General features: G+C 46.4%; 1 protein-coding gene across 4 annotated transcripts in view; it reads right to left on the bottom strand.

Annotated features, from left to right (window-relative positions):
• Positions 1–26017, bottom strand: part of MYO1C (myosin IC) — a 152885-nt gene extending 126868 nt beyond the window's left edge. Inside the window, exon 1 of one of the 4 annotated variants that reach the window (XM_073667742.1) lies at positions 25820–26017. In XM_073667742.1, coding sequence (XP_073523843.1) covers positions 25820–25909 — 90 coding nt within the window. In that variant the 5' untranslated portion in view covers positions 25910–26017. Of the gene's footprint in view, positions 1–6321; positions 6345–6551; positions 6737–25819 lie in introns of those variants that run through there. The other 3 variants (XM_073667747.1, XM_073667744.1, XM_073667746.1) reach the window with 3 other exon arrangements.
• Between the last annotated feature and the right edge of the window lie 764 nt (positions 26018–26781).

The following is a 26781-nucleotide window of genomic DNA, read 5'->3' as shown; positions in this document are numbered from 1 at the left end:
GACACCAGAAGAATGGAACGGTCACTTATTTTAGCCGCTTCACAACTTTGAAGCCTGAAGGGTTAAACGAAGTGACAAAAGATGAAACATGTGAACGGCGAGTTGTTTTGATATTGCTGTGCATATGATCATTCTTTATGATCATTTTTTAGTGCTTTTGCAGGTGGGATTCAAGCAGAATCAGTCTGAAAAAATGAGGTTGTGTGCACGTACCATTATAACAGAGGTCTGTGGAAGTTCCCATTACCTGGCTACTTAAAAAAAAAAAAAAATTACATTGACTCCCAGGTCTACATTCATTTGTTGGCTCCAGCTACATATGTGCATTTTGCCTCTGCGACTATTTGGTAGCGAAGGGACTATAGAAGGGTGGTGCATACAACCGTGCCATTAGATGTGTTGGAGTTAATGGCACAGGGAACATTTCACGGGTAAATAGAAGAATGGATTCAATGAAATTTCAACAAATTATTGATGCAAACATAACACCATCTGTAAAAAAAGCTGCAGTTGAAAAGAGGATGGCTTCTACAAATGAATAATGATCCTAAACACACGTCAAAATCCACACAATAGACTACCTCAAAAGTCGCAAGCTGAAAGTTTTACAATGGTCCTCACTGTCCCCTGATCTGATCATCATTGAAAATCTGTGGCTAGACGTCAAAATAGCAGTGCATGCAAGACGACCCAGGAATCTCACAGACCTGGAAGAATTTTCCAAGGAAGAATGGATGGATGAAAATCCTTCAAACATGAATTGAAAGACACTTGTCTGGCTGCAAAGAAAAGTTGACAAGCTGTGATACTTTCAAAAGGGGGCGCTACTAGGTACTGACCATGCAGGGTGGCCAGACTTTTCAATCGGCCAATTTTCCTTTTTGTAATTTTTAAAATGTAAAAGATGAAAAAATATATATTTGCCTAAAATACAAAGGAAATGTGTCATCTTTAACATTAGGCCTTTTAGAGATCATTTTATCTTCAACTTGCTTAACTGTTCACAAACAGTAATTTTGACCAGGGGTGCCCAAACTTCTACATGCCACTGTAAAGCAGAGGAGGTCTGGGGAGGTTCCCATTACCTGGCTACTTAAAAAAAAAAATCCATCAACTCCCAGGTCTACATTCATTTGTTGGCTCCTGCTAAATATGTGTATTTTGTCTCTGCATCTATTTGGTAGAGAAGCGACTATAGAAGGGTGGTGCACACAAAAGGAGACTGCTGCTGTGTTGTCACAGAGGTGAACATTACATATAGTATTTTGTAAAATTGTCACATATGTAATGGAGCATGATGCAGGGGACGCATGTCACAGTGTTACAACATATCTGTTTTTTCCTTTTCCATGTGCAGTTTGTGGCATAAAAATTAAATTTATTTGTAAGTATTACCGTAATTCTTGGAGTAAACACCCCTCGCCATGTATGACGCTGCAAAACTTGTGCAGTAAGTCTAGTCCTGGCAGACTTGTAACATGGTCATAGATGGCAAATACAAGTGCTTCTCACTAAATTAGAATATCAAAAAGTTAATTTATTTCAGTTCAATACAAAAATTGAAACTCATTATATAGAGTCATTACAAACAGAGTGATCTATTTCAAGCGTTTATTTCTGTTAATGTTGATGATTATGGCTTACAGCCAATGAAAACACAAAAGTCATTATCTCAGTAAATTAGAATACTTCATAACAACAGCTTGAAAAATGTTTTTAAAATCCGAAATGTTATCCTACTGAAATGTATGTTCAGTAAATGCACTCAATACTTGGTCGGGCTCCTTTTGCATCAATTACTGCATCAATGCGGCGTGGCATGGAGGCGATCAGCCTGTGGCACTGCTGAGGTGTTATGGAAGCCCAGGTTGCTTTGATAGCAGCCTTCAGCTCGTCTGCATTGTTGGGTCTGCCATCTCTCATTTTCCTCTTGACAATACCCCATAGATTCTCTATAATAGATTCTCTATGGGGTTAAGGTCAGGCGAGTTTGCTGGCCAATCAAGCACAGTGATACTGTTGTTTTTAAACCAGGTATTGGTACTTTTGGCAGTGTGGACAGGTGCCAAGTCCTGCTGGAGAATGAAATTTTCATCTCCAAAAAGCTTGTCTGCAGAGGGAAGCATGAAGTGCTCTAAAATTTCCTGGTAGACGGCTGTGCCGTCTTTGGTCTTGATAAAACACAGTGGACCTACACCAGCAGATGACATGGCTCCCCAAACCATCACTGATTGTAGAAACTTCACACTGGACCTCAAGCAACTTATATTGTGGCCTCTCCACTCTTCCTCCAGACTCTGGGACCTTGATTTCCAAATGAAATGCAAAATTTACTTTCATCTGAAAACAACACCTTGTCCAGGTCTTTTTCTCCTTGGCCCAGGTAAGAAACTTCTGGCGTTGTCTATTGGTCACAAGTGGCTTGACACAAGGAATGTGACACTTGTAGCCCATGTCCTGGATACGTCTGTGTGTGGTGGCTCTTGAAGCAATGACTCCAGCAGCAGTCCACTCCTTGTGAATCTCCCCCAAATGTTTGAATGGCCTTTTCTTAACAATCCTTTCAAGGTTGCGGTTATCCCAGTTGCTTGTGCACCTTTTCCTATCACTCAACTATCCATTCATATGCTTGGATACAGCACTCTGAACAGCCAGCTTCTTTAGCAATGACCTTTTGTGGCTTACCCTCCTTGTGGAGTGTGTAAATGACTGCCTTCTGGACATCTGTCAAGTCAGCAGTCTTCCCCATGATTGTGGAGCCTACTGAAACAGACTTAGGTTATGTGCCCACGATACGTTTTTTAAGCGTTTCCACAGCGGCAAAAATGCTGTAGAAACGCTTAAAAAACGCATGGTAGAAGGCCTGCCATCTTCCCCAATGATAATCCCCATGTGCTGGGCACATGCTGCGGAAATTTCCGCTGCGGGTTATCATTTCAGAAAAAAAAGCAGCACTACCAATTATTTTGCGGAAGCGCTGCGTTTTCGCTGCCATTGACTTGCATTGAAATGCATGGATTCCACATCACTGGATCTGTACATCAATATGCGGATGGTACCCGGATCTGGAGAAGAGGAGACTCTCCTCTGGACCCGGGTACCATAGAACCTGTAAAAAAAAAGAATAAAATAAATATTATATTTACCTTCTGATGGCCCCCGCTGCGCTTGTCTTCCCTTGCCGGCAGCTCGCGGTGGACTGAAGGACCTGCGCTGATGTCATAGTCATGTGACGGCAGGTCATTAAGTGTAGTGTACCGCGAGCTGCCGGCAAGGGAGGACGTAGCGAAGCAAGACTGCGGGGGCCATCAGAAGGCAAGTATAGATTTATTTAATAACTTTTAATTATTCTTTAAGGTTACACTATATAAATCCATGCCGTTTGCATGGATTTATATAGTGTGACCAAGTTGACAAGCACTTTCCAAGTGATGCTAAAATCTCTTGGAAAGCTCTTGTCAACCCGCATGCAGAAATGCATGTGAAGAACGCTTCACATCCGCATGTCCCTGGCAGGAAAAACGCATGTACAATCCGCATGCGTTTTTTCTGCCAGGGAGATGCAGAAACGCTCTGGAAAAAATCCAGAGCATTTCTGCATCGTGGGCACATAGCCTAAGGGACCTTTTTAAATGCTTAGGAAGCATTTGCAGGTGTTGTTTGTTAATTATTCTAATTTGCGGAGATAATGACTTTTGTGTTTTCATTGGCTGTAAGCCATAATCATCAACATTAACAGAAATATACACTTGAAATAGATCACTCTGTATGTAATCACTCTATATAATATATGAGTTTACTTTTTGTATTGAGGAACTGAAATATATAAACTTTTTGATGATATTCTAATTTAGTGAGAAGCACTTGTACTTGTTTTACTGTGGAGAAAACCTGCAGCGTCAATTGACCAGTGCTGCAGGCTTGACTTCTGCAGCATGTCAACTAATGATTTGGATATTTATCACAGCATGTGAAGGGTTTAGTCAGCAGTGTACAGCTGCCTCTCAGAGTTTGCAGAAGAATGCCCAGCGTGAAAGTCCCCAAGTGTCCAGGATTCACTCGAGGAACTTGAACATTCACATTAGTGCTAAGATTCTAAATTCAGTTCCTTCTTTCATGTGCACACATAGGACATGTCTATAGGAGGTATACCATAAGATTTATTCTACAGAGAGTCAGTCATAATTTCGCCATTTATTTTCATATTAAAGTTGCAAAAAGCAAACATAGCATTGATGTATATCACCACCAAAATCTTCTGAAAGAACACCAGCCTGTACTCCGCTATGGCAGACTGGCACCTGAGCTTATATACCAGCTCACACGAGCATATCACAAAAATCGTCCAATTTTCATGACATCCGTTTTTACACATCATGGGTAAATAAAATTTACAAGATAAAATACAGTTTCCTATGATAAAGTATTGCCATGTATCCATAAAAATCAGATACTATACAGTGAACCCATATGGGAATCGATTATTTTTGCGCACCCACAGATTTCAATAGGAGAGTCTAAATCAAAATACGGACACTAGTGAATGCTGCAATTTTTTCATGCGGATATTCAGTCGGTGAAAAAAAACAATAACACGGTCATATAAAGAATGACCATTAGTAAATAACATTGGTCCGAGTGCTGTCAGTTTTGGGTTTTTTTAAAGGACAGCATTCGGACTAAAAAACGCAGTTGTGTGAACGTAGCCTAATTCTGGGCAGATAAACTCCATAGACATAATATACAATGCCACACTGCAGTCTACTAACAAGCATGACAAGTACAGAGATTGCCCCCCTTCATGACAGAACAGCTGGGGACAAGCGCAGCTGCTAGACTATTTCTGGAAGCCAAAATAACAGCGGAGGCCCACAGGGCCTGACTGCATACCACTACTATGCCCTGTGCCAGTGTAGGAAGTGAGCAAAATGCAAGCAACAAAGAAGCGTGCCAGTCTGTCTATTGTATAACACACAAACAGATTACACAACAAAAGGCTGCGAAGCGCTGCAGATAAAAAGGTAGAATCTCCCCGGGCCCTACACCTACGGGCCCTGCGACTGCTTCTTGTAGACATACACATGGTGTACATGAGATGGGCAGCAGCTGCAAACCAGCGCACATTCACTATCTGTGTTTGCATACTTGCCGGACACACCTTACTTTCTTCTGTAGATAAGAATGTAACAGGATATCTCTAAAATTTAATGCAAGGTTAGTGATTATTCTAAAAAATTCAAGGGGGAAAAAAAAAAGTGATAACGGCACAAAAATCTGATATAGCTATTATCATAAATACCGTTCTTTCGCATGCCTTTCCTATCTGTTACCTGCATGGCATTCTCTTCAGTCAGGGCAGCACGTGCATGACATGACAATCTCTTCAGTCAACGCAGTATATACATGTCTTGGCAATCTCTCCGGGCACGGCAGAATGTGCAGAAAGTGTTGCCCTAGACACTGAGGGTGGCATATATCTATGTGACACAGGCTAATGTATTTCATGAAATAACACAGAATACAGCCCACCCTGAGAAAGTCTTGCACATGTGAGCAGCATATGAATATTATTTTTCGGTGTAAAGACTTTGTTCATTTCACCACATTACGAGCAGCTAGAGCACCAATCCCTTATAACTTATAGAAAGCTACCTAAGCACGCATTCACACTACACTATTGTATGTGGATCACATTCACATGTGTTAAGGATTTTTTTTTTCCTATTTATATCTTTTTTCACCATCGCAAGTTCTCAGTTTTTCACCCAAAGTTGTCCCATTTCTGCTAAAGTGTGAACTGTTATGTCATATTTCTGACCGATAAGAAATGGACCTAATACAGCAATGTGAACTGGGCAGACACAGCCAAGGCATTATTTTACACAGCCCACTGACCACCGAGGGCTGAGAATAGTCAGTGTGAAGCCAGGGCAGCGTGTGGTGATTACATAGGAAGCTGGGGTAACACAGAAGTGATCAGTCAGGATGGATCCTTCGCAGAAACACCGGTCACCGAGCCCTGGGGTCACCGAGCCCTGGGGTCACCGAGCCCTGGGGTCACCGAGCCCATTAATCTGCAGATTTTCTCAATATGAAACCTGTCCTCTCAGGCAAATTATCGAATTTCTAAACTTTTTCATATAATACAACAAAAAAAAAAAAGACAAATTTAAGAGATATCTCATGTACCGATTATTAGTGACCATGGGGATGTCACTGGGGTACGACCGGAGGATGGCAGGGCAGATAGGGGGATCTGTAGGTTTCCGCCCCTATATGGGGGGACTGTGTAGGAATATGGGGTTTCCCAGTGCTGCTTACCTGACACTCGTGTAGCATCTGCCCCAACAATCTCCCCGGTATAACCTGTACACACTACCCCACAGGAATGCTGGCACTTGCAGTTCCCCTGACACGTCACACCCGGTTACAGTCTGCACATATCTGTCTCTCAGGCAGGAGCCGCTGCCTCTCACAGGTCACCATCTCCTCTCACACAGGAGTCTCATTCAGCGGGTCTATCACAAGCTCATGAAAACGTGACTGCTCACCATGGCTGCCGGCACCCGACCACTGCGCCCCCAGTTCCCCGGCATCTCACCTGACTACAGGTCACTATGAGGCTCCGCCGGCCGGGAGACCACAACTCTTTCTCTGGGACAGTCCCAGCCTCTCAGTCACTGCGCATGCGCACCTCCGTTGCATCCCCAATTGGACGAGGCGTGGCCACTGATAGCTCCTCCCACCCTGACCCCGAGATACCAGTGACTGCACGTATAATACACCCACTGCTGCCACCCACACGTGCCGCTCACTGGGCGAGCCTGGCACCGTGCCCGGAGCTGTGCATGCTGTAGGGTGTACATACATGCCTTACATTACTAGCCTGCTACCCTAGTAACGGGCACTGCCTGTGTGTGGAGGGGCAGCATTATCAGCTGGAGCAGAATCCTCTGCCACTATCTGATACCACTATCCGCTGCCACCATCCGCTGCCACCATCCGCTGCCACCATCCGCTGCCACTATCTGCTGCCACTATCTGATACCACTATCTGCTGCTGCCACCATCTGATACCACTATCTGCTGCCACTATCTGATACCAGTATCTCCTGCCACTATCTGATACCACTATCTGCTGCCACCATCCGCTGCCACCATCCGCTGCCACCATCTGCTGCCACCATCTGCTGCCACTATCTGATACCACTATCCGCTGCCACTATCTGATACCACTATCCGCTGCCACTATCCGCTGCCACCATCTGCTGCCACCATCTGCTGCCACCATCTGCTGCCACTATCTGATACCACTATCCGCTGCCACTATCCGCTGCCACCATCTGCTGCCACCATCTGCTGCCACCATCTGCTGCCACTATCTGATACCACTATCTGATACCACTATCTGCTGCTGCCACCATCTGATACCACTATCTGCTGCCACTATCTGATACCAGTATCTCCTGCCACTATCTGATACCACTATCTGCTGCCAGTATCTGCTGCTGCCACCATCTGATACCACTATCTGCTGCCACTATCTGATACCACTATCTGCTGCCAGTATCTCCTGCCACTATCTGATACCACTATCTGCTGCCAGTATCTCCTACCACTATCTGCTGCCAGTATCTGCTGCTGCCACCATCTGATACCACTATCTGCTGCCACCATCAGATACCACTATCTGCTGCCAGTATCTCCTGCCACTATCTGATACCACTATCTGCTGCCAGTATCTGCTGCTGCCACCATCTGATACCACTATCTGCTGCCAGTATCTCCTGCCACCATCTGATACCACTATCTGCTGCCAGTATCTGCTGCTGCCACCATCTGATACCACTATCTGCTGCCAGTATCTGCTGCCACCATCTGATACCACTATCTTCTGCCAGTATCTGATACCACTGTCTGCTGCCAGTATCTCCTGCCACTATCTGATACCACTATCTGCTGCCAGTATCTGCTGCTGCCACCATCTGATACCACTATCTGCTGCCAGTATCTGCTGCTGCCACCATCTGATACCACTATCTGCTGCCAGTATCTGCTGCCACTATCTGATACCACTATCTGCTGCCACTATTTGATACCACTATCTGCTGCCAGTATCTCCTGCCACTATCTGATACCACTATCTGCTGCCAGTATCTCCTGCCACTATCTGATACCACTATCTGCTGCCAGTATCTGCTGCTGCCACCATCTGATACCACTATCTGCTGCCAGTATCTGCTGCCACTATCTGATACCACTATCTGCTGCCAGTATCTGCTGCTGCCACCATCTGATACCACTATCTGCTGCTACTATCTGATACCACTATCTGCTGCCAGTATCTCCTGCCACTATCTGATACCACTATCTGCTGCCAGTATCTCCTACCACTATCTGCTGCCAGTATCTGCTGCTGCCACCATCTGATACCACTATCTGCTGCCACCATCAGATACCACTATCTGCTGCCAGTATCTCCTGCCACTATCTGATACCACTATCTGCTGCCAGTATCTGCTGCTGCCACCATCTGATACCACTATCTGCTGCCAGTATCTCCTGCCACCATCTGATACCACTATCTGCTGCCAGTATCTGCTGCTGCCACCATCTGATACCACTATCTGCTGCCAGTATCTGCTGCCACCATCTGATACCACTATCTTCTGCCAGTATCTGATACCACTGTCTGCTGCCAGTATCTCCTGCCACTATCTGATACCACTATCTGCTGCCAGTATCTGCTGCTGCCACCATCTGATACCACTATCTGCTGCCAGTATCTGCTGCTGCCACCATCTGATACCACTATCTGCTGCCAGTATCTGCTGCCACTATCTGATACCACTATCTGCTGCCACTATTTGATACCACTATCTGCTGCCAGTATCTCCTGCCACTATCTGATACCACTATCTGCTGCCAGTATCTCCTGCCACTATCTGATACCACTATCTGCTGCCAGTATCTGCTGCTGCCACCATCTGATACCACTATCTGCTGCCAGTATCTGCTGCCACTATCTGATACCACTATCTGCTGCCAGTATCTGCTGCTGCCACCATCTGATACCACTATCTGCTGCCAATATCTGCTGCCACCATCTGATACCACTATCTTCTGCCAGTATCTGATACCACTATCTGCTGCTACTATCTGATACCACTATCTGCTGCCAGTATCTCCTGCCACTATCTGATACCACTATCTGCTGCCAGTATCTGCTGCTGCCACCATCTGATACCACTATCTGCTGCCAGTATCTGCTGCCACCATCTGATACCACTATCTGCTGCCAGTATCTGATACCACTATCTGCTGCTACTATCTGATACCACTTATGTCAAAGACACGACGGACGTCCTTACACGGGTTGACGGCGCCCTTGTGACAGATGGTACCCTTATGGTCACGGCCGACGTCGAGAGTCTGTACACATGCATCAGTCATGATCTGGGCCTGTCTGCGGTGCGCCTCTTCCTGGGGGGCTCGAACTTGGACGGATCTTCCAGGGAATTTATCCTTGAGCTCCTCCATTTCGTCCTCACCCACAACTATTTTCTTTTCAATGACACGGTATATCTCCAGAGACGTGGCACGGCCATGGGTGCGGCCTGTGCTCCCTCGTATGCCAATCTCTTCCTGGGTGCGTGGGAGAGAGATATTTTTGGCGACGAGGGAGTGCAGGGCGCAGACCGGGTCGTGTCATGGATTCGATATATAGACGATATCCTGTTTTTCTGGCAGGGGACGGTGGAGGAGCTCGACGATTTTATGTTAAGACTCAATTCTAATACCCAGGCAATTAGGCTTACCTATGCCCATCATTCCACCCGGATTGACTTCCTGGATATCACCCTTGAGGTGGATCCAGATGGCCATATCCAGACTGATGTGTATAGGAAGCCTACTGCAGTCAATTCCCTGATACATGCCTCCTCGTCTCATGATCACTCTACCATCAGAGCCGTTCCAGTGGGACAGTTCCTCAGGATGAGGCGTATTTGCTCCACCAACTCCAGTTTTGAGAAACAGGCGACAGATCTTGCTGACCGCTTCAAACAACGTGGTTACAGCAATCGATGCATTGGCCGTGGCTATAAGAGAGCTCGCATTACGCCCAGGGACCATCTTATTTATCCCCCCCCGGTGCCTAGACATGTAACTCCTGAGAGGATCCGCTACATATCCACATTCAACCATGAGTGGGGATCGATGCGGCGGATCCTCTCTCGATACTGGAGTATTCTTCACACGGAGCCCTCCCTTCGTGACTGCTTAGGAGACTTTCCTCACATGACGCCACGACGATCGAGGACGCTAGGGGACGTTCTGGTTTCCAGCCACTACGTCCCCTCGCGCCCCAATTTCTTTGGATCCCGCGGCCCCACGGTGGGCTCTTTTCCTTGCGGCCATTGCATTGCATGCGACAATGTCCTACGTTGTACGTCGTTCCCCAACTCTGATGGCTCCCGCCAATTTGACATTCGTCATTATATATCATGTGGCACTACACATGTGGTTTACTTTGCCACATGTGAGTGCCAGTTAATCTATATAGGATTAACTAGCAGGGAGCTTAGAATCAGAGTTCGGGAGCACGTCCGGGACATTGTCGCTGCTCGCACCACCACGGACCCCCGGGAGCTGAAGACATTACCACGGCATTTCAAGGCCGTCCATAACTGTGACCCCCGCTCACTTAGAGTACGGGGGATCGATAAGGTATGCCTTGGCTCCCGGGGGGGTAACGCCAAACGCCTCCTTGCCCAGAAGGAGGCGAGATGGATCATCACCCTTAACACCTTGGCGCCGCGGGGTCTGAATGAAAATCTGGGCTTCTCACCCTTTCTATGACACATTTTTGTGCTTTTTAGTCCTGCGCCTCCCCTTTTTTGAATGACAGCCACCATGGCTCACCTTTTTAGTGCCATGGAGGAGTCATTTCTGTCAACATGCGTTTATGACTATCCCCTTTGGGATGTTATGTAGCTTATGCTCCTTGTTTGCATGCTCTCCTGTGGCCCCTCCTGTTCTGATCATCTTATGGCAGTGAGCTTTTTTGTCCTAGTTTATTTTATTAGTTTTGAGTTATCATTTTTGTTCTCTAATTTTTTTTTTGCATATTTTATTGTTATTTCCCCTCTTCACATGATTCTGTTATTATGGTTAACTATGGATAACCGTGTTGCATTCTCATGGTCTTGTACTGTCTCCCCATTTGTATCTATTTTTTATAGATGTAATATGATGTATTTATATTTATACTTCTACTAATAAAGCTCTTTTCTATATGCTGCACACTCAGCTCTCTCTTGTGTTTCTCTCTATCTGATACCACTATCTGCTGCCAGTATCTCCTGCCACTATCTGATACCACTATCAGCTGCCAGTATCTGCTGCTGCCACCATCTGATACCATTATCTGCTGCCAGTATCTGCTGCCACTATCTGATACCACTAGCTGCTGCCAGTATCTGCTGCCAGTATCTGCTGCCAATATCTGATACCACTAGCTGCTGCCAGTATCTGCTGCCACTATCTGATACCACTATCTGCTGCCAGTATCTCCTGCCACTATCTGATACCACTATCTGCTGCCAGTATCTGCTGCCACTATCTGATACCACTATCTGCTGCCAGTATCTGCTGCTGCCACCATCTGATACCACTATCTGCTGCCAGTATCTGCTGCCACCATCTGATACCACTATCTGCTGCCAGTATCTGATACCACTATCTGCTGCCAGCATCTGCTGCTGCCATCATCTGATACCACTATCTGCTGCCAGTATCTGCTGCCACCATCTGATACCACTACCTGCTGCCACCATCTGATACCACTATCTGCTGCCAGTATCTGATACCACTATCTGATACCATTATCTGCTGCCAGTATCTGCTGCCACTATCTGATACCACTAGCTGCTGCCGCTATCTGCTGCCACCATCTGATACCACTAGCTGCTGCCAGTATCTGCTGCCACTATCTGATACCACTAGCTGCTGCCAGTATCTGCTGCCACTATCTGATACCACTAGCTGCTGCCGCTATCTGCTGCCAGTCAGACATCCAAAGTTTTGTACTTGCAGGAATGATTACTTATGGAGCTAATGGGACAGGAAAACACTTGTCTGGGCAAATAAGCTGCGCCCCAAAAATCCATGTAAACCATTATAATTGTTTTATAAGCCTCCTCCACCCCTCCCCCAAAAATCATCACAATAAAGAATAACTTTATTTGCTCCAAACTCATCAAAATGGTGCCGACAAGTCATACAATTTGCACAAAGATCGTCTTTATTTCCTGTAAGATCTGTAGTGGGATGAGTTTGCAGAGCTTCTGAATGGAACTATGTATCTGGCCATTATATGGCAGAATAATGGTGGAAATATTGGTCTTTGTATAATGTGCTATAGTTCAGGGACAGATCAGACAATGAGGGATGTGACCCTGAAGTTGTAGGAAGCTTCTGAGAGTGCAGCCCCTGTTTGCAGCCTAGTGACACCCAAATCCACACTAGACCCAATATTGTTGCTCAGCCTAACAAGCCGTGCAGAATCTGAGCCTCAAAGGGATGGTTTGAAAACCAAACAAATTTTCATTCTTAATACCTCTCTATTTGATGCCATAATCTAAACTATTTTCTAATATACTTGAGTTAAAAATTCCCTATTCATCCCCAACTGCACTATATAACAGCTTTTTTTCACTTCTTTTTTTATGATGCTTTGTTTGAGAATCCCAGTGCATGCTGAGATACTGAAATGAAGCTTCATTAGGGGGCAGAGGCTGCGGTCACTGCCACAGTCCCTTCCCTTTCCCTGAAATGAAGCATCATCAGTGACGCTTGTTTCAAGGGCTGGGCTAGTCCCTGAACGATTTGTACAATGACAACGCGCTCTCTGTTGCTGGCTCAGATCAGAAATAACGTGCCGGCAGGAGAGGCGTAACTCATTTGCGGGATTCACACTGGTCTCTGCACACCTGGTATTCTGACAGCGAGCCCTGGTGACGGCTCGTTACTTCTGATCTGACCCAACAACAGAGAGCGCTTTGTCATTGTGCACATCACACAAGGACTAGCCCAGCCCCTGAAACAAGTGTCGCTGATAATGCTTCATTTCAGGGACGGGGCGGGGGCTGCGGCAGTGACTGCAGCATCTGCCACCTGATGACACTTTGTGTATCCCAGCATGCACTGGGATTCTCAAATGAAGTGTCATCAAAAAAGGAAGTAGAAAAAAAAAGAATAGCAGTTAGATAGTTAGATAATGTAGTTAGGGAAGGATAGGGATTTTTAATTCAAGTATATTAGAAAATAGTTTCGTTTATGGCATCAAATAGATAGGGATTTAGGAGGAAAATTAAGTTGGTTTTCATACCACCCCTTTAAATCTAGAGAAGAGTAGCTGATCTTGAGTCTTGGGTTGACTAAGGCCATCGTGGATGTAAGCGCAGATCTAACTGAAGCTAGTGCTCAGCAGTGAAACATTATATAGTATATTGCTCCTGAGACAGTGGATTGATTGTTGTTACCTGTTAGTCACCATTCAAACAAGCTGTTCGACAAGACTCCAGGATCAGCAACCTACTGTACTCCAGCTGCTGTGAAACAACAACAGCTCCAACTCCTAGAATGCCCCTGACCACCTGGTAAGAAGGAACAGAAGGTCTCCTGCCATGTCAGCCAGCAGATGCCCAGCTAAAAATACAGAATGCGAAAAGGGTTTCTCTGGAATATTTTTAAACTTAACATGGGAAATTTAGCCTGGAAAAGGGAAAAAAGCAAGGTGTTACACGCACGCCGCTAGGTTCAGATAGGGGTGAGACAGGTTACTTGAATTCTCTGGAATCCTGGGGGAACCGTTACCCAAGGCGACCATAGACCATGTGCTGCAGCTTCTCTCAGGCACACAATGGTATTGACCCTCAGGCACAGACACGTAGGTTGTTTCACATGCTGACACGACACACTTGACAAGAGTCCCCATAAACGTTAGGACAGTAGCATTTAATAAGAAGCTGCACAGCCAGTGCAAGTTAAGTCTTATGAGCAACAGGCTCCAGTGACAAACAGTACAGTTTCCTTAGCAGCACAGCAGTTCACAGTCTTCCCAGTAGTACAGGACAGCACAGTTCTAATGCAAAGGCATTACTGTGCTTTACACCACAGTGAGATAGAGGAGGGGGGGGTGGTTTGCTGAGGGAGATGACACAATTTCTTCCAGTCCTTATCTTTCTGCCTGACAATTGCTACGCTCGCACACGGACTGACTGGTGTGAACGTGATTAGTGATCTCACTGTACCATGAACCGAGGAGTGCCTGGAGGGGCGTAAAATTAGTAGCAACCCGATCCGACCAAGGTCGCACGGCGGCTCAGTCAACTCCGTGAACCAGGGAGGAACCGAGCAGAGGGACCAGGTGCTACTCCAGGTCAGACCCCGGTCACAGCTGTTGACCTACACCGGGGAATGCAGGAACAGGCAAGTTAGCTGGTATGCAGACAGGTGGGTACTGGCAGGCACGACTGGTATGACAGCAGGTGGATACTTAGCAGGCACGGCTGGTATGAAGGAAGGTGGGTACTGGCAGGCACGGCTGGTATGCAGACAGGCGGGTGCTGACCGGCACGGCCGGAATGCAGATAGGCAGATACTGGCAGGTATGGATGACTGGGATACAGGAACAGTGCCGCAGGTGCGGTAGACTAGCAGAGCGGAGGAAAACCGCAGGTGCGGTTAACAAGCAGAGTGGGGCAAAGCCGCAGGTGCGGTGAACAGGCAGAGTGGAGCAAAACTGCAGGTGCGGTGAACAAGCAGAGCAGAGCAAAACCGCAGGTGCAGTGAACAAGCAGACTGGAGCAAAACCGCAGGTGCGGTTAACAAGCAGAGCGGAGCAAAACCGCAGGTGCGGTGAACAAGCAGAGCAGAGCGGAACCGCTGGAGCGGTGAACAAGCAGAGCAGAACAGAACCGCAGGTGCGGTAAACAAGTGGAACAGAGTGGAACCGCCGGAGCGGTGAACAAGCAGAGCAGAACAGAACCGCAGGTGCGGTAAACAAGCGGAACAGAGCGGAACCACCGGAGCGGTGAACAAGCAGAGCAGAACAGAGCAGAAGGTGAAGGCAGACAGGAAAGGGCTCTGTTCACATGGAACAGACTGGAAAACACAGGAAGATGGCAAGAACATAGAAGGCAGATACGGAGGCAGGGAAAGGGGACAAACAGAACCAGAAACACACAAGGTACTTACAATGAAGTAGCGAGTGGACACAAAACTCACAAACAGAAGTACAGAGACAACGAGTTGGAGTTAGGTGCAGGTTCAGACACTGCAGGAAAAGGGAAGGTACGGACATAGAGAGAAACAAGTAACGGGCTAGGACACTGTTCAGACAGGAACTGAACCGGGAACAAGATACAGGAACGAGCCTGGGAACTCAGCCCCCAGAGTGGCGGAAACAGACTAGAAGTCAGAGATACAGGTAGCGACCCTGGGTACTCAGCCCCCAGGGTGGCGGGAACAGACTAAAAGTCAGAAGTACAGGTAGCGGCCCTGGGTACTCAGCCCCCAGGGTGGCAGAACAGACTAGATACAGGACAGGACCTGGCAACTCAGTTGCAAAAGACAAACTGAGTGAAAGTGTTGCTCAGGCACCTCCTACTGGGTGGAGGGGGTTTAAGTATCCAGTGACTCACAGCAATAGGCTGGGGACGCATTAGGACTGTGCACACAGTAGCTATAAGAAACAAGCAGAAAGCCGCGCCGACGCCCTAAGCAATCAGACAAGAGACAGGGACAGAGCAGGTACTGGAGAAAAGAGTGCAGCATGGACTGACAGGTAAGATTGCAGTCTTGCATGGTGGGAGGTGGTGCACCATGCAAGCACGTCGCCAGGGATATTACAGTAACCCCCCCCCCCTTTACGCCCCCTCTTCCTCCAGCCAGCAAGGATTTTCTGCAGAGAATTTAGAGGCCGATCCTTCTCCTCAAGAAGATTTCCTCTTCTGTCCACTACAGGGAACAAAGCTGGTCTCATCATCTTGGTAACTAGGATGCTTCCTTCCATCGGGCCATCTTCAGCAACAGATGAAATGGGCGAGGTACCAGGAACAGGACACAGGAAAGTCTCTCTCCACTTATTAATATCGGGTAGCACCCCAAAGGATTCACGGGACAACTGGAGATCCTCCACCGGGTTGGAGGAGTGCAGAGACTCGGGGGAAACCACCGCCTTGACGTGCACTTTGCCAAGCTTACTGGATGAAGTGGGCGAAGTACCAGGTACAGGGTGCAGAAAAGTCTCTTTCCATTTGTTATCATCGGGAAGTACCCCAAAGGATTCACGGGACAACTGGAGGTCCTTCACCAGGTTGGAGGGGTGCAGAGACTCGGGGTTAACCACCGCTTTGACGTACACTTTACCAAGCTTACTGGATGAAGTGGGCGAAGTACCAGGTACAGGGTGCAGAAAAGTCTCTCTCCATTTGTTATCAGATAGTACCCCGGAGGATTCAGGAGGCAACTGGAGGTCCTCCGCCTGGTTGGAGGGGTGCAGAGACTTGGAGGTAGCCACCGCCTTGATGGACTTATTGCCAGATTTGTTAGAGATGGAGGATCCTTGCTTAGGGACCAACCTCAGTCTGGTTTCTGAGATGACACGTCTGCGAGGTGGGGCGGTGCCTAAAGCCAGATCATTGATACAATCGTCGAGACTGTGTGGGGACAATGCCTCCGCTTCCCTTCCTTCGGAGACTTTAGCGCACAGCGAGTCAGCGACTAGCAGATCTGGTGAAGAAGAAGAAGAAACTGCTGACTGTCCTGAAGATATGGGGACTGGACACCCCTTACACCTCAGCAGTCCCCCAGGAAACACCATGCAGAAACTCCAGACCTGAGCGGGCACTAAATCTCTCGGCTCTTGACGACTGTTGGGTAAACCAGACAGCACCTGGAATGTGAACTTCTTCATGTGTAATGCTCCAATCTTGAGCTTAATTTGTACAGACATATTTTGACTGTTTCTGAGTAGGGCTCGTCCTTCTGCTGACAATGCCCAAACCGGCTTCTGGAGTTGTCGGACAGGAATCATACACCGACTCTTCAAGGCTTTAAGCCCGAAACTTCCGGTTAATCCGAGGCCTTCACTTGCCACGGAGACAGTCATGGTCATCTGTGGAGAGGAAACACTAACGCCAAGGGCAGCCTCTCCTACAGGCCTAATGTCTTGGGATTCTCCAACCTCCCCTGGACAAAGACCATCAGGGGGTCCCAAACAACCGCAGCGGACCGCAATCCGATTTTGTGACTGAGTTCTGGCTTCTGCTTTGCCTGACGAACATAGTCATCCTTCATGGATTCTGTGCGGAAAGCTGCCTCTACAGGCCGGGAAACAGGAGGTCTTTGGGAGGATAGAACCTGGCGTGACTGTTTACCTCTACGCCTTGCACGTCTGGACTGCCTCTTGAGGTTGGGAAGATAAGTATTCTGTGGAGCATTGTCATCCTGTGTGGATTCTGTGTGGGCAGCAGTCTCTTCAGGCTGGAGAACTGGTATACTACCTACACACATTACCCATCGGGGCTGCTCCAGGATACTGGGAAGGGAAGCTTTAGCAGAAGCCTCAGGATTAGGGTCATCGAAGACCATTAGAAAAGCCACCAGGAAGGCCTGCAGGTCAGAGACGATAGGATCCCATGCTTCCCATAGGGGGGGTGATCCATTTCAAGGCATCACCCGCTAGGTAGGACATCATGAATGCTACTTTAACCCGATCGGTAGGAAAATAGTGAGCATAGAATTTGAAATGCAGCATGCATTGCTCCACAAATGCATGGCTTCGTTTTGGATCTCCATAGTACCGTGGTGGATCCGCAGGAACGAGTGCTGATAGATCCATTTGGGCTGGTGTGTAAATCGCCTGGGCCACAGCTTGAGAAAAAAATTTTTCTTGGTGCACGTATTCACCAGACAAGGATTCAAATGTCTCTGAGAGCGAAGGGCCGTGGGGCTCAACGGGAAGCATGGCCTGAGCAAACTGTTACGCTCGCGCCCGGACTGACTGGCGTGAGCGTGATTAGTGATCCCACTGTACCATGAACCGAGGAGTGCCCGGAGGGGCGTAACTAAGTATCAACCCGATCCGACCAAGGTCGCACGGCAGCTCAGTCGACTCCGTGAACCAGGGAGGAACCGAGCAGAGGGACCAGGTGCTACTCCAGGTCAGACCCCGGTCACAGCTGTTGACCCACACCGGGGAATGCAGGAACAGGCAGGTTAGCTAGTATGCAGACAGGTGGGTACTGGCAGGCACGGCTGGTATGACAGCAGGTGGGTACTTAGCAGGCACGGCTGGTATGAAGGCAGGTGGGTACTGGCAGGCATGGCTGGTATGCAGACAGGCAGGTGCTGACAGGCACGGCTGGAATGCAGACAGGCAGATACTGGCAGGTATGAACGCAGGCTGGATAGGGACCAGAACAGACTGGGATACAGGAACAGAGCCGCAGGTGCGGTGGACTAGCAGACCAAAACCGCAGGAGTGGTGAACAAGCAGAGCGGAGCAAATCGCAGGTGCGGGGAACAAGCAGAGCGGAGCAAAACTGCAGGAGCGGTGAACAAGCAGAGTGGAGCAAAACCGCAGGTGTGGTGAGCAAGCAGAGCGAAGCAAAACCGCAGGTGCGGTGAACAAGCAGAGCGGAGCAAAACCACAGGTGCGGTGAACAAGCAGAGCAGAGCAAAACTGCAGGTGCAGTGAACAAGCAGAACGGAGCAAAACTGCAGGTGCGGTGAACAAGCAGAGTGGAGCAAAACCGCAGGTGCGGTGAACAAGCAGAGCGGAGCAAAACCGCAGGTGCGGTGAACAGGCAAAGCGGAGCAAAACCGCAGGTGCGGTGAACAAGCAGAGCGGAGCAAAACCGCAGGTGCGGTGAACAACCAGAGCGGAGCAAAACCACAGGTGCGGTAAACAAGCGGAGCAGAGCGGAACCGCCGAAGCTGTGAACAAGCAGATCAGAACAGAACCGCAGGTGCGGTAAACAAGCGGAACCGCCGGAGCGGTGAACAAGCAGAGCAGAACAGAACCGCAGGTGCGGTAAACAAGCGGAGCAGAGCGGAACCGCCAGAGCGGTGAACAAGCAGAGCAGAACAGAGCAGCGGGTGAATGCAGATGGGACAGGGCTCTGTTCACATGGAAGAGACTGGAAAACACAGGAAGATGGCAAGAACACAGGAGGCAGATACGGAGGCAGGGAAAGGAGACAAGCAGAACCAGATACACACAAGGTACTTACAATGAAGTAGCGAGTGGACACAAAACTCACAAACAGAAGTACAGAGACAACGAGTTGGAGTTAGCTGCAGGTTCAGACACTGCAGGAAAAGGGACATAGAGAGAAACAAGTAACGAGCTAGGACACTGTTCAGACAGGAACTGAACCGGGAACAAGATACAGGAACGAGCCTGGGGACTCAGTCCCCAGGATGGCGGAAACAGACTAGAAGTCAGAGATACAGGTAGCGACCCTGGGTACTCAGCCCCCAGGGTGGCAGGAACAGACTAAAAGTCAGAGGTACAGGTAGCGGCCCTGGGTACTCAGCCCCCAGGGTGGCAGAACAGACTAGATACAGGACAGGACCTGACAATTCAGTTGCAAAAGACAAACTGAGTGAAAGTGTTGCTCAGGCACCTCCTACTGGGTGGAGGGGGTTTAAGTATCCAGTGACTCACAGCAATAGGCTGGGGACGCATTAGGACTGTGCACACAGTAGCTATAAGAAACAAGCAGAAAGCTGCGCCGACGCCCTAAGTAATCAGACAAGAGACAAGGACAGAGCAGGTACTGGAGCAAAGTGTGCAGCATGGACTGACAGGTAAGATTGCGGTCTTGCATGGTGGTAGGTGGTGCATCATGCAAGCACGCCGCCAGGGATGTTATAACAATATTCTGCACTGCTAGTTCAGGAACTCTACCTGACCTGTGCTTAGCTTCACTCCTGACTTGAATCCTTTTCACTTGCAGGGGCGCTGCTGTGAGATACAGAACACACACACCACCTTTCTCTTCGGCTCCAGCCAGACAGCAAACAACTTCCCCACAATCCCCATGGGGCTCTGCTAAAACACTGTTCCTGGTAGGCAGGGCACCCCTTGATCCTAGTATGCATGGCACCCCTTGATTCCCCCATCCTGGTATGCATGTCACCCCTTGATCCTGGTATGCTTGGCACCCCTCCATACTGGTATTCATGGCAGCCCTTGATCCCCCATCCTGTTATGTATGGCACCCCCTGATCCCCATCACGCTGCCCACAAAAAAAACTAATCAATCATACTCACCTGCTGTCTCCTCCAGCGCTGCATCCCGCTCTGCTGCCGACACTCTCATTGTGTGAGCCGCGCATGGCAGGGCATGCATGGCGTCCCTGCCATGCGCCCTCACACAGTGAAGTGCTGTGCTGGAATAATTACTGCTCTCCACGCCGGGACTCTGTGCGTGGGGAGCAGTGACCATTCACTCTCTTAAATAGCGCACACACTGTAGCCGCAGCGCGGCTCCTGCTGCGGCTGGCGGTCAGTGTGCCTGCTATTAAAGACCATGAATATTCACTACAACCCATGGGAGTGGGTTGTAGCGAATATTCATGAGCTTTAATAGCAGGCACACTGACTGCCGCCACAGCAGGAGCCGCGCTGCGGCTACAGTGTGCTCGCTATTAAGGAAAATGAATATTCTCTGCTCCCCAGGCCCATGGGCCTGGGGAGCAGGGAATATTCATTTTCTTTAGCAGTGGGCACAGCGTAGGCTGCAGCAGGTGGCTGCTGCCTCCTGTGCCCCACTCTGCTGTCGCTCCCCCACAGCTCCCCCACCACCCACAGCCACAGAACATATGTTCGGACTATAAGATGAACCCCCCACTTTCCTCCAAATTTTTGGAGGAAAAAAGTACGTTTTTTAGTCTGAAAAATATGGTATATATATACAGTTATATGAAAAAGTTTGGGCACCCCTATTAATCTTAAGCTTAATGTTTTATAAAAATTGGTGTTTTTGCAACAGCTATTTCAGTTTGATATATGTAATAACTGTTGGACACAGTAATGTTTCTGCCTTGAAATGAGGTTTATTGTACTAACAGAAAATGTGCAATCTGCATTCAAACAAAATTTGACAGGTGCATAAGTATGGGCACCCTTATCATTTTCTTGTTTTAAATACTCCTACCTACTTTTTACTGACGTACTAAAGCACTTTTTTTGGTTTTGTAACCTCATTGAGCTTTGAACTTCTTAGCCAGGTGTATGCAATCATGAGAAAAGCTACTTAAAGTGGCCACTTGCAAGTTGTTCTCCTGTTTGAATCTCCTCTGAAGAGTGGCATCATGGGCTCCTCAAAACAACTGTCAAATGATCTGAAAACAAAGATTATTCAACATAGTTGTTCAGGGGAAGGATACAAAAAGCTGTCTCAGAGATTTAGCCTGTCAGTTTCCACTGTGAGGAACATAGTAAGGAAATGGAAGAACACAGGGACAGTTCTTGTTAAGGCCAGAAGTGTCAGGCCAAGAAAACATCAGAAAGGCAGAGAAGAAGAATGGTGAGATCAGTTAAGGACAATCCTCAGACCACCTCCAGAGAGCTGCAGCATCAACTTGCTGCAGATGGTGTCACTGTGCATCGGTCAACTATACAACGCACTTTGCACAAGGAGAAGCTGTATGGGAGAGTGATGCGAAAGAAGCCGTTTCTGCAAGCACGCCACAAACAGAGTCGGCTGAGGTATGCAAAAGCACATTTGGAGAAGCCAATTCCTTTTTGGAAGAAGGTCCTGTGGACTGATGAAACCAAGATTGAGTTGTTTGGTCATACAAAAAGGAGTTATGCATGGCAGCAAAAAAACACAGCATTCCAAGAAAAACACTTGCTACCCACAGTAAAATTTGGTGGAGGTTCCATCATGCTTTGGGGCTGTGTGGCCAATGCCGGCACCAGGAATCTTGTTAAAGTTGAGGGACGCATGGATTCCACTCAGTATCAGCAGATTCTTGACAATAATGTTCAAGAATCAGTGATGAAGTTGAAGTTACGCAGGGGATGGATCTTTCAGCAAGACAATGATCCAAAACACCGCTCCAAATCTACACAGGCATTCATGCAGAGGAACAATTACAATATTCTGGAATGGCCATCCCAGTTCCCAGACCTGAATATCATTGAACATCTGTGGGATCATTTGAAGAGGGCTGTCCATGCTCGGCGACCATCAAACTTAACTGAACTGGAATTGTTTTGTAAAGAGGAATGGTCAAAAATACCTTCATCCAGGATCCAGGAAATCATTAAAAGCTACAGGAAGCGACTAGAGGCTGTTATTTTTGCAAAAGGAGGATCTACTAAATATTAATGTCACTTTTCTGGTGAGGTGCCCATACTTATGCACCTGTCAAATTTTGTTTGAATGCAGATTGCACATTTTCTGTTAGTACAATAAACCTCATTTCAAGGCAGAAACATTACTGTGTCCAACAGTTATTACATATATCAAACTGAAATAGCTGTTGCAAAAACACCAATTTTTATAAAACATTAAGCTTAAGATTAATAGGGGTGCCCAAACTTTTTCATATAACTGTATATATATTAATGAGTGGAGGACAGGGGAGCCTCTTAAAGAAGAAGTTACAGGTCTGTGAGAGCCAGAAATCTTGCTTGTTTGTAATTGACCAAATACTTATTTTGCACCAAAATTTGAAAAAAAAAAGTCTTTCCAAATCAGACCATGTGATTTTCAGGATTAGTTTTCTCATTTTGTCTCTCATAGTTGAGGTCTAACTATGATGTCAATTACAGGCCTCTCTCATCTTTTTAAGTGGGAGAACTTGAACAATTGGTGGCTGACTAAATACTTTTTTTCCCCACTGTATATACTTAAACTACCCGATTTTTAGACAACGTAAAAAGTGCCAAATTCATCACAACAGCTTGTGCAGCATGATAAAGGTGCATCTTTAGACACTTTTGTCTATTTTTATACCACCTATTCTATTTGGCAACACTAATTTGAGATAAAATTACCTGTAGTACTGGCACCTGTTTGAACTTATCAGTATAAAAGACACTTGTCCGCAACCTCAAACAGTCCCACTCCAAACTCCACTATTGTGAAGACCAAAGAGCTGTCGAAGGACACCAGAAACAAAATTGTAGCCCTGCACCAGGCTGGGAAGATTGAATCTCCAATAGGCAAGCAGCTTGGTGTGAAGAAATCAAATTTGGGAGCAATAATTAGAAAATGGAAGACATACAAGACCACTGATAATCTATCTCGATCTGGGGCTCCACACAAGATCTCACCCCGTGGGGTCAAAATGATCTCAAGAACGGTGAGCAAAAATCCCAGAACCACACGAGGGGACCTAGTGAATGACCTGCAGAGAGCTGGGACCAACGCTACACAGGCTACCATCAGTAACACACTACGCCACCAGGGCCTCAGATCCTTCAGATCCTGCAGTGCCAGACGTGTCCCCCTGCTTAAGCCATTACATGTCCGGGCCCGTCTGAAGTTTGCTAGAGAGCATTTGGATGATCCAGAAGAGTATTGGGAGAATGTCATATGGTCAGATGAAACCAAAGTAGAACTGTTTGGTAGAAACACAACTTGGCGTGTTTGGAGGAGAAAGAATGCTGAGTTGCATCCAAAGAATACCATACCTACTGTGAAGCATGGGGGTGGCAACATCATGCTGTGGGGCTGTTTCTCTGCCAAGGGACCAGGACGACTGATCCGTGTACATGAAAGAATGAATGGGGCCATGTATCGTGAGATTTTGAGTGCAAACCTCCTTCCATCAGCAAGGGCATTGAAGATGAAACGTGGCTGGGTCTTTCAGCATGACAATGATCCCAAGCACACCGACAGGGCAATGAAGGAGTGGCTTCGTAAGAAGCATTTCAAGGTCCTGGAGTGGCCTAGCCAGTCTCCAGACCTAAACCCTATAGAAAACCTTTGGAGGGAGTTGAAAGTCCGTGTTGCCCAGCTACAGCCCCAAAACATCACTGCTCTAGAGGAGATCTGCATGGAGGAATGGGCCAACATACCAGCAACAGTGTGTGCCAACCTTGTGAAGACTTACAGAAAACGTTTGACCTCTGTCATTGCCAACAAAGGATATATAACAAAGTATTGAGATGAACTTTTGTAATTGACCAAATACTTATTTTCCACCAAAATTTGAAAAAAAAATTCTTTCCAAATCAGACAATGTGATTTTAGGATTTGTTTTCTCATTTTGTCTCATAGTTGAGGTCTACCCATGATGTCAATTACAGGCCTCTCTCATCTTTTTAAGTGAGAGAACTTGCACAATTGGTGGCTGACTAAATACTTTTTTTCCCCACTGTATGCTTAATTTTTTTTAATAAAAACCAGATGGTAATTTCAAAAAGAAGCCATGTTCACAAAAACTAATTTTCGGTCAGTGAAATAAACTGGATGTACACCGATAGCACACTCAAATGAAAGTCAATGTGCTGCTGAAGTGTTATTTTTTAATGGCACATAGCTCCTACATCTGCCCACAATGTCGACGAGCCCACAGAGCTGCGAGCAGATCCAGTCACTGACCTGAGAAATCACATGTTCATATCAACTTGGCCAAACAAGGTAGAAAAAGGTTTATATGTCTTATATTTGTACCTGGAAAAATAAATAAGTTGCTTTTTTTGTTGAATGCTTGGGAGTACAATATCAGCAAAATGACATGCTGCCAATGTATAGGCCATGTTTAATTGTATTTGTCAATGTTCTGTAAATGCATCATATTCCATAGTACTACAGGTCATCAAATTTGATTCATTTTAATGTTAAAAAAATCTGTAACTAAATACTAAAAATTGCATTGTGGTCATAAATGTTCTTAAAAAATAAAGAACACTACATTCAAGACATGGGTTTCTTGTTTTATTTCTTAAATCCTTGATCTCGGTCGCTCATTAGCTGCTGCTAAACTACAAGTACCAGGATGGCCTGACAGATGCATAATGTGCTTATTCTAAGCATAAAACTGTAGTATTCCGTGTCTCTCTCTGCATGTACAAACTGAAATGATATATGCATTGTACGTTACTCATGTCTATAATGCACTGACCTATGTGGATCAGTATTTTTAGTGTGCGCCTTCATACCATAACCACATAGCACAATTGTCTATGTTATGTGATTGTTGCAGTGCCGCATCCTTACATGAAGACCTAGGATCACAGTAACGTTCGGATTTCCATTTTACTGTTCCATTATAAGAAAAGAGAAGCGTAATTCTTAAAATAAACAGATCATTCACATGAAGAACAGAAATGGTGCTGGGATCTGTTTGGTATTAATTTGGGCGTTCAGAATTTTAATGGAAAAATAGAACAGCATGCTGTACTTTTTCTTAAAGTATAAATTACCGTACTAATCTAATGGAGGCTCAGACACAAGCGTGCACCTAACCGAAGACATTATATATGTAGATATGCAATCTATAGCTCTTCAAACACCTCCTCCCTAATCTCTGACACTTATATGTCTCACTTTGACCAGATTACTGAATAGAAGCATTTCCGAATCTTCCTAATCTCTGCTATCCAGTCGGCATCGGTAAATGGAAGGCAGCATTAAACAATAGTGGCAGCGTGCATAGGCTCGCCTTATAAAGATAAAGAAGATAAAAATATGTAACAAGATTTCCAAACCATAATGTAACCAAACAACGTTGATGCTACAAAACTAAGAAAGTGAATTATGTAAAGGAATGTAGTCAGGCTTACTGTTTTGCAGTTGGGGCACATAAAGTCTCCATCATGGTTGACCACTCGAATGATCTCTCCGGTAGGTATACACTCTATCTTGAGCTCCATTTTTTCATGAAAAGAAATGACGATTGTGCACTATCCAGAAAGTGGATTGCTGTGAAAACCTATAGCCAATTTAAACATGCACTGTACTCCTTACAACCTACAAGCCAACTGCGGTGTCTAGACTATAGCCAGAGGGTTGTAGGGAAGTTAAGGAAGGAGTGGAAATCTCAATTCTCTGAGAACGTTATTTTAAGTGGATAATCCGGAATGATATGTTTATACAAAGTCAAGGTGAGAATGCTGACAATGAAAGTTCACGACTGCTTTCCAGGAGGTCACAGATGATTCCTATGAGTGTCAAGACGTTCAGAAGCTTCTCATTTATTTCCCTGCTGAATATAGTGAACTCAATGAAAGTTCAAAGTCTCCTTAGAGGCCCCTAAGGAGGTCAAACTGTATTGGACACGTTTGTGACTTGGCATGTGTCCACACTTGGATATTGTTAGTTGGTTTATATATGCATGCCCATTCCACATTTCTAGTTTGTAAAAGAAAAGGTAAAAAGTTCAGTTTTGTCGGCCAGGAAAAATGTGCTCCAAGCTCTTCCATTATGTATCTATATATAGGATTATTTAAAGTAAGCTATATTTAATATGTAGTTCCAAACATTGTACTTATGGTAAAGTTTCCGGTAAAATACATTCATGCACGATTCACTGTTATGTCTCCCGTATGAATCCGTATCTGTTTATGCAATATGTTTGTGAAATGTGTTTGGACAATCAGGTTAAAGATCCAAATTTTTTACCTTTTGTTAACATGGCAACATTGCTGATTTTGCATTGGATACATGGCAATGTATCATAGTTTCATAAAAGCTTGATAAATCTTTAAAATCACATGTCTAGAAAGCTATAAAACAGGGATTGGGT

This window comes from Phyllobates terribilis, unplaced genomic scaffold (assembly GCF_046119375.1).
Source record: "Phyllobates terribilis strain yellow unplaced genomic scaffold, ASM4611937v1 Scaffold_2__4_contigs__length_985480577, whole genome shotgun sequence".
In the NCBI taxonomy this organism is placed as follows: domain Eukaryota; kingdom Metazoa; phylum Chordata; class Amphibia; order Anura; family Dendrobatidae; genus Phyllobates; species Phyllobates terribilis.
This window is presented reverse-complemented; position numbering and strand designations above follow the sequence as displayed.